At 30.5% G+C, this 9285-nt stretch overlaps 1 protein-coding gene across 2 annotated transcripts; it reads left to right on the top strand.

Moving 5' to 3' along the window:
• The first annotated feature begins 255 nt into the window (after nucleotides 1–255).
• On the top strand, nucleotides 256–8576 carry LOC126879277 (mucin-19-like). 2 transcript variants are annotated; one of them, XM_050642355.1, is made up of 2 exons: nucleotides 256–347; nucleotides 8307–8576. In XM_050642355.1, the coding sequence occupies exons 1-2, from the start codon at nucleotides 287–289 to the stop codon at nucleotides 8516–8518; spliced, it is 273 nt and encodes a 90-aa protein (XP_050498312.1). In that variant the 5' UTR covers nucleotides 256–286; the 3' UTR covers nucleotides 8519–8576. The 2 variants fall into 2 exon arrangements, with proteins under 2 accessions (XP_050498312.1, XP_050498314.1); XM_050642357.1 differs by lacking the exon at nucleotides 256–347 and adding an exon at nucleotides 4510–4632.
• Nucleotides 8577–9285: the final 709 nt, after the last annotated feature.

Raw genomic sequence — 9285 nt, 5'->3', positions numbered from 1 at the left:
CATACAATAATAAGATTCGATTTCAGCAATAAAATTGCTGGTAAATAACTTTTCCTTGTATTTTGCTAATTAGCCCAGAGTATTATTATAATTTATAATAATTCCATAATAACCAAATATTTAAATGAAGCACAAACTATTTAGATAATGCATGTATACACTGTACTCATTTAATAAATTTTATTATTTAAGTTATGAATATTTTATTAAATCACTGTATATAAATACATACTTCATTTTTTTTTCAGCAATACTCGAAGTTTCTTAATACCTAGTTCTTTTCAAAATGAAGTTTGTTATTTTTTGCACGATCTTTTTTATCACTTTTGGTCTTGGAGAGCTTCTTAGTAAGTACTGCTTATTTATGTAATTTTATTAAATGTGTACGTATTATTTTAAATATTTGGCTACTCGATTGTTATTTTATTAGTTTTTTTTCAAGCATATAACCAAACTATGTTAAGATAAAATCAGGATATATGTTACGAGCAGCGTATTAGTTGAAATTTTAGTACATTATATTCATTTTTTTTATTAAAAATGTGTTAATAATAAGAAGTAGTTAAGTAATGTGCATACTTCGTACCTCAGCTCAGAATTGCATTTACACTTTATACCCTAGGAAGACTTTTAAATAATATGACGGTCTAGGGAAAACGTATGAAGGGGCAGGAGAGCGATATAGAAACAATAATTTTGGAACACAGGATACAGCTGAAGGCCTTGTACACATGCGGGCACTTTGTCAGCGCTTTCGCCGCGATTTAACTGTTAAACGCCCGCTTGCATTTATACGACACCATTTTTTTAAGCCTAAGAATTTATATAAAATTAGCTTAAAAAGTGGAAGACACCTAAAAGACATGAGAAAGACACAAAATGTTAGGAAAAAAAGTTGGTAATATTATAAGCAAAAATTTAACCAGAAGATTAATAAGCAATAAAAGCAAGAAGAATAACAAATCAAGCGGTAATGCAGCAGCTAAGCAAAGAAAGAGAAGTACTGAGCAAAGCGAGAGAAGAAACATTCTTGCTCAGGAACCCCCGCCAATCGCCAATGGTATGGAGTGGGCACTACGACACTATTTAAGTCAGCTGTGGACAAAGTAACAATCACGCGACTAATCACTAATGCTCTGGGAGGACAAGGTACTTAAGGAAGAAGAAAGGCAAGAAGATAAAAATAACCATTTTATAACCATAATCATTTATTAATAAAACAGATGTTAACAATCGTTTTTCTTCTAAAAATAAATTTTCGTTAGAACAAGTAATTTTGGCTCTATCATATAAGGATTTAATGATTCCCTTTTTAACGTTGATGTTGTGATTTGATTTGTAATTGAGATATCTGTTGGTGTGTGTTGGTTTTCTATACACTTGAGTCTCATATCCAGTATCCTTCTTTGAGACTAAAACATCGAGGAAGGGTAAAGTGTTATTGTATTCCTTTTCCATTGTAAATTTTATTGTCTCTTCTTGATCGTTTATAATATTCAGGAATGTATCCAACAATTCTGATCTATGAGGCCATATTGAAAATACATCATCTACACATCTCCACCATACTGTGGGTTTTAAATTTTGTTTAGAAATGATATTAGTTTCGAAATCCTCCATAAATATATTAGCTAATAATGGAGATAAAGAAGAGCCCATTGCTAGACCAAAATTTTGTTTATAGAATTCATTATTTAGTTGAAAATAGGTATTATTAGTACATAATGTCAATAACTCCATTATAGCTGATACATTTAGTTTTGTCCTAGTTGTCAATGTATTATCATTTTCTAACTTTGTTTTAATTATGTTTAAAGTTTTATCTAATGGCACATTTGTAAATAAACTGTTTATGTCAAAACTTACTAAAATATTATTTGGATTAAATTCAATATTTGTTAATTTGCTTAAAAAATGTTGTGTATTTTTTATAAATTTGTCATTATTATTTGCAAATGGTTATATAATATTTAATAAAAATTTTGATAGCTCACTACAAGGAGAATTGATGGTACTACAAATGGGTCTAAGTGGAATATTCGCTTTATGAATTTTCGGTATTCCATAAAAATGTGAAGTTTTACTGTAATGAGGTGTCATTAATTTTCTTTGATAGTACGTTAGATCATTGTTAAATTTGAAAAAACTTCTATAGATTTTCTTTTCCAGTGTCTTCGTTGGATCCTTTGTTAATTTGGTATAAGGTCCATTTGTAATTAGATCTGTAATTTTGTCCTCATATTGTGTTTTATCCATTATTACAGTTGCATTTCCTTTATCTGCTGGTAGGATTGTTATGGAGTCATTCTTTTTTAAAGTTTTTAAAGCTTTCATTTCCTCTTTGCTGATGTTCTGTTCAATTTTATTAGATTTTTCCAATTCAAGTTTATATAGTACCCTATATTGTTCTTTTTCATGATTTGGTAAACACTGGGATATTTTTTCCACTGAGCTAATTATGTCTAATTTTGGAATAAATGGATGAGAAACAGCATAGTTTAAACCTTTTGACAATACCAAATTTTCAGTTGCATTTAAATTTCTATTTGATAGATTGACAACTGTCGCTAATATGTCATTATTTTTATTTAGGTTATCAAAAGCATGTAAACTATTTTGTTCTAAAAGAATATTAAATTTATTTAAATGTATATTTCCTTGTTTTTGGTATGAATTTTGATAAATTACTTGTAAACTAAAAGTAATTCGATCAAAATCAGAATTTTATATCATTCCGAAAAGTAAATCTTCAATACTTACGATGTCTTGTTCGATAAAAAATAAATTTGACCTATGAAATTGTAAGCTTTCCCGAATCATCGATAAACTGGCTCTATGTAGAATATTTTGGAGTCTTCTGCTTGAGTATGCTGGCCGTAACCTCAAGCCCTTTGGTATTAAATTGTTGTCTCTACATCTTCTTAAAAATTTAATTGAATTTCGACAGTGTGCCAGTTTCTCGTACAAGGTTTCCAATCTCCTAAAATTTTGACAAACGCTAGGCCCATACCGGTTTCTTAATGTTGTTCTGAAGCTATTTCCTTGTGGAATTTTTTATAATTAACTATTTTCTATGGGAATTAAGCCACAATTTTACTAAAAAAATGAATGTATTAACGTTTGGAAGCCCAAATCGGGTTTCGTTGTCAAAATACAAAATACTTCTATAATAAACAAAAATGTTGTTGCTAAGTAAAAAAATTCTTCTAATAATTTATTTAATCTGACTCATTTATATTGGCAATTCAGACGTATATTATACATTTTAAAGTAGAAGACTTTAAACTGATATCGCCAATATTTATGAGTTGCGTTCCTGGGACGACTTTACTAAAAGATAGTTCATTCGATTACATGAAATCAATCCCAACTCAAGAATATCCGTCGCAAAAAAAATCATAGCATGTGATCTGTCTTTAAAAAGACAACCAAATGCAACGATGACAGTAAAATTCTCGCGTTAGAGACTTCATAGTAAATCACGAGGGAAAACTAGGAAAAAACCTCGTGATACTATCCCGACATCGTAAGTATTTGGTCTTACATTTAATTTACCTTCAAAAAACTATTATCAAACTCTGATTTTAATATGATTAAATTATAAATAATATTAATAATACATAGATATACAATAAGTAATATTTAAATATAAAATTTGTACTAACTCGATATGTTATTGACTTACTAATCGTGGTGTTTTCTTGCTATTGACTTCCTCTTTCAGTATGGGTAACCACATCCTACTGCATTCTACCGAGGAATTTGCGACACAATTGGTTTCATTTAGCATAATTAGAGCCGCTTCTTTGATTTTTCTCTTTTTACTATCTAATTCTTTCAGGACTATATAAATGAGTCAGATTAAATAAATTATTAGAAGAATTTTTTTACTTAGAAACAACATTTTTGTTTATTTTAGAAGTATTTTGTATTTTGACAACGAAACCCGATTTGGGCTTCGAAACGTTAATAAATTAATTTTTTTAGTAAAATTGTGGCTTATTTCCCATAGAAAATAGTTAATTATAAAAAATTTCACAAGGAAATAGCTTCAGAACAACATAAAATAAATAGAATTAAATATGGAAAAAATTATATATTTGCCAGATATAATCCATTTGGCAATTATTGAGTCCATTCGCTCAACTCGGGAAAGTTTTGACAGATACAACAGAAAAGTTCAGTGCATAATTATTAACAGGTAATATACTTACTGTTGCAGATTTATTTGCAAAATACGCCGCATACGGCGCGTGGCGTTTATTGGAGGCCGCAGCCTAAAATCTATGCGATTTTGGATAAAAATATTCACACAAAATGTAATATTACGATCAAATTCGCTTAAAAATAAAAAATACATATCACAAACAACTTACCGCTTTTCAAACAAAAACAATAGGTAATTAGTGGATTAAATGTCGTACCTATTAAAAATCTATTAGCTCAGTGCTTTTGCTGGAAAATCCACATAATTTTAAGAGAACTAGTAGCTGATAGTCTGTAATATCTTTTTAATTATATAAAGAAGTGTATAAGTATATATATTAACAATTTATTAGAAGTTTTTTATAAACATGAAAAATACTCTTGCCTTGTGTATACTTGTTACAATTTCGGTTCTAGTTTTTGCAGGTAATAAAAATATATTCTGTACAGTTTCAACGGGTCCCGGTGAATTCGTAACTATTTTAATCCCCCATCCTAATTACAGGCCAATTGGTAACTCTGGCCCTCAGTTAATTTTTCGGTAACCAATCAACTACCGGTGAATTCGTAACTAAATAAAGGTATAATCTTTTAGACTTGAAATAAACATATTGAAAATCTCTTTGCTTTTAAATTATCAGATGGATTTAAATAATTTATCACTGCTAAACTTCTAAATATTGAATTTAAAATTACTTGATAAAAACCAAGCTCTTGTAGAGCTATACTTGATGGAAATAGTATTTATAACACGTCATAATGAAACACTATAATATTGTTTCAATTATTTTATTAAGATATTTCAATATGATGTTAATCAATGGTTTCGAATTCACCTGAAGAAAGTTTCGAGTTGGCAGGTCAGGTAATCGAAAAGTTACGAATTGGCCGGTGTACATTTTGATTTGAAAATTTTTGTTACTAAAAATTCCTTGTTGGCGCGTGTCCGTTTTAACAGTATAGCTAATATATTTTCTGCCATTGTACTTTAATATATTCTTTTAAACACGGATTTCCTGGGATTACGGCTTTCAATTATTTTTTTTTTGTGTATTTGTTTTTTGTTTTTTTGGATAAAAATTTTTATCTAGTTTGTGTTAACCCTAATTCCGAAATATATCAATTTAAACTTTTATTAGATATATGTTGTATATGTCTGTCAAACACGTATCTGCAAAATTAGAAATTCTGAAGTTGAGTTGTGCAATTGCATTAGTATTAGGTACCCAAAAATTTATTATTTTTCTTCTGCTTTTTTATTTGACAATTCTGCTTGTTTCTGATTCCTTGGATTGCATCTTCATGTTATATTGTATCTTTATTTTTTCCTTCGTTGACCCAGACTTCTTCTACTTTACGTCTATTTGTCTCTTACTATCCTGACTACCCTCTCGTCTGTCATTCTGCTTATATGATTGTTACATTCTTAGACCAGGATCCCGCGTACCAAAAAAAGTTGATTAATAGCAAGCCGAAAATTGGTTAATATCTTAACGGTGTCTAGTCGGACAAACTTTAACGTATGGGAACGCTGGAACAGAGGAAGTTTTAATTGTGGAACAGGTTAAAAATTTGGAACGTCAGACTACGAAAAAGTTCCATGTATTTTGTCGGATAGAAATTCCAAATGATTTGTTACCATTTCATTAAACTCTCATGCAAAAATCAGACTGGTGTTTATCACCAACTGGGCATTTTAATGAGTGGAACACTAAGAACATGTCAAATGTCAGGAATCATGTTGGTTAGTAATAGGAGGCTGATTTTTGCATCAGAGATTAATGAAAGGGAACAAATCAATTAAATGCCTTGTCCGACAAAATATATGGGACGTTTTCATAATCTGACGTTACAAATTTTTAAACGGTTCCACAATTAAAACTTACTCTGTTCCAGTGTTCCCGTACATCAAAGTTTATTTTGGTACGCAGGATCCAGGCCTAGCTCTCTTCATATTTATTACCCATTCGCCATATTTTTTCCACCGTACAGGCTGTTCTCATTTCGTCACTCCTTTTTCGATTCCCCAGCACTATTGTGCTTTCCGTGATTTTTCTTAGTATTTGCATTTCAGTTGTCCCTAGTATCCTTTTTGTTGTGGATATATTATACTTAATTCACAATCAAGATGCAGTAGAAGTAAACAAACCAATACACATTAACTATTACAAGGAGCAATCCTGAATCATTATTTACAATGTATATAGGTACACTGTAAATCCCAAATGATGATTTACAAATGTTATACCTTGTAAATCATGATTCAGGAGTGCTCCTTGTAACAGATAACGTGTCTTGGTTTGTTTTGCTTTTACTGAATCGTGATTGTGATTTTAGTATAGATCTCGTTTCAGCCGTGTCTTTTATTATTGGTAAGTAATATAGCCGTTTTGTAAATAGTCATCTTACAAAGTTCAGTCGTACAAAAGTAATCAAAAAGCAACTTACCTCTGTTATCTATACCTTCACTACACCAAATGGTACGATTGGCATTTGAGTCGACTTCAATAGTAAGCTTGGTGCGCACAACTAGGTACATACCAACATCCATTTAGGTCTGGGCACGGTGCAATTACACCTTTATCTTGTGTATTTGGGCATTTACGTAAAGTGAGAGGAAGAATGAAAGATGTATAAACTTTTTATCTTCTATTTGCAATTCCTCCAAAGGTGAGTTCAACCAGATATTGGAAATGAGGAATATTTTATGCAGTTTCAAAAATTTTCCTGAGAACTGGTTAATCCAGCATTAAAAAACCTCGTATGAAATTATCCCATATCTTCCATCTTATATCCAGTTGAATTGTAGGTTGTTTAAAGGGCTCTCCGTTCAAGCTAATCTCTTAAATTCGCAGATTACACTACTCTCATGTTAGAATCGCTCACCCTCTCACCCGTTGGGACACGCTGTGTTTGGTATGGGCCACCCAATAGTCGAATATCTTTATAATGAGAATGGATCCATGCCAAGTTCTATTTCTTGCCAGGAAAACTTCCGGAAAAATATTCGCCTATTTTTGCCTAATTTGCTTTATACTTCTATTAATTTTTTAAATTCAGTTCTTAGTCCAGCAACCGAAGCTTTTCACCTCGCAATTTTTACAGAATGGATCGATTTGCTTGAAAATTTTAGATTGATTAGGGGACTGCTTTCGATCATTTTTTCGCTGAAAAAAATAGGGACTGACATGCTTTTTATTATAAGTCACTTAATTTTTGAGCTTGAGACTATTTTTTTATTTTTAAAAATATATATTTAAATACTTTAAATTAGTTTAAACAAGTTATCCCCGAAAAATGCCTAGATTTCCCGTCTTTTGACTTTGAATCTACAATATTTAGAATTTGACGAAGAAGACCTAACATAATATAATAAAATATAGCTCGATTACTATTGGTCTTAAAGAAAATAAATATAAACAGTCATGTTTATTTTTTTAATATGTACATTTTTGTTAAGCAAAGTTGATAAAACTAAAACTTTTTAAGTTATTAGCAGAAAACTGATTAAAGACATTGATTTTTTCGATATAAAACTAACACTTTCGATAGCGAATAAATCGAAAACTATTAATTTTGTCAAAAAAATGTATAAAACATTTTTGTTTAGAATTAATGTATTTAAGAAAGGTTGTGGTCAAAATCAAATAAAAAATTTCCACCCCCGCGATGGGTGGCAACCACCCCATGTTAAAAGCGCCTTTCGGCCTTATATAGATTTCGATCCTTGGACTACTCACTACTTATTCTCAAATTTTCAAGCAAATCGATCAATTCTGTTGCAAGGTTTTGTTCTATTTTAAGCTTCATTACTTGGACTATCTGTATATTGCGATCATTTTTAGGTATTTTTTTGCCTTTAAAATGTGGTTAAATAAATATTAGAGAAATTTGAGAAGTTAGAGAAATTAGAGCAATTTTAACATTTTAATAAAATGTATAAAAATTCAAATCAAATTCAGTTCTGTTGAGTTCTCAAAAATGTTTTATATCATTTATGTAAAGACTTTTTCGCACAACAATACCGCCACTAGTTACTTCTCTTATTTGAGACCTGCTAATACTATTCCATGAGTATAATATTTGTCATCTGATTTTAGTACCGAAATGCCCTGAAAATTCTCACCAGGGATGCCGTCCTTGCTGTCCCAATCCAAGTTGTAGATTTAGAAATCCGACATGTCCTAAAGACAGAGTCTGTACATTTGATTGCAAATTCGCATGTATATGTGATAAGGGTTACATCTGGGATGACATAGGAATTGTTGGTGGATGCATACGTCCCAAGGATTGTCCTCCAATTAAATATTAGGTAATAGGTAATAAGTCTAGTGTATATTGTATAACCAAAGTAAATCATTTTTATTCTATCGTTTTATTTCTTTCATTGTAACCAATAAATCACGAAATAAAGACATAAGCCGAAGTTATCTCGTAACTGGTACAAATAAACGAGGATTGGAAAAGAAACTGCCACATATTATGATATGAAATATAGTCCGTCCGCTATAACTTTTCCCATGCGGTACGATTCATTTTCGATCAAATTAAGTCAAAACAGAAAGTAAAACGTACGCCGATGTGTGTAGCATACAGGGTAAGGCAGATAAAAGTCCTATTAGAAATATCTCGAGAACTAAAGGAAACAGAATCGTGAAAATTGGAATGAAGGGATTTTTAAGAGTGATCTCTTTAATGAAATTATTTTCATCGATTTGCTACTTCCGGTTATACCGGAAGTGGCTTATAACTTCGTTTTTTTTTAATGGAACATCCTGTATATTTTTACATTTTTCGATTCTCCTGGATGTCTTTTTTCTTAAAATATGAGGTTTTTTTATGTTATACAGGGTAGTTTAAAAGATAATTACGTTTTTTTTTCTTAATTTCCCAGCAATATTCACACCCTGTAGAATTGTAGTAGTTTGACATCAAAAACTCTATTTATGTTCAAATGATTTTTAATATATCTACTATTGTTAAGAATTGTTAGTATAGCTAAATGTTGAATTGCACTATACAGGGTTGGTCGAAACTCGGAAAGAGTATTTTCTGAGTTTTCTTAAATGGAATTCCCTA

Source organism: Diabrotica virgifera, chromosome 1 (assembly GCF_917563875.1).
Source record: "Diabrotica virgifera virgifera chromosome 1, PGI_DIABVI_V3a".
NCBI classification, from domain to species: domain Eukaryota; kingdom Metazoa; phylum Arthropoda; class Insecta; order Coleoptera; family Chrysomelidae; genus Diabrotica; species Diabrotica virgifera.
Note: the sequence above shows the minus strand (reverse complement) of the source record. Positions and strands in the feature narration are given on the sequence as shown.

Bases quoted from the DNA above. Each gene is read 5' to 3' on its own strand.
- LOC126879277 (XM_050642355.1), top strand. From the start codon at position 287: ATGAAGTTTGTTATTTTTTGCACGATCTTTTTTATCACTTTTGGTCTT. The intron at 348-8,306 runs GTAAGTACTGCT...ATCTGATTTTAG, and splicing joins TGGTCTTGGAGAGCTTCTTA to TACCGAAATGCCCTGAAAAT.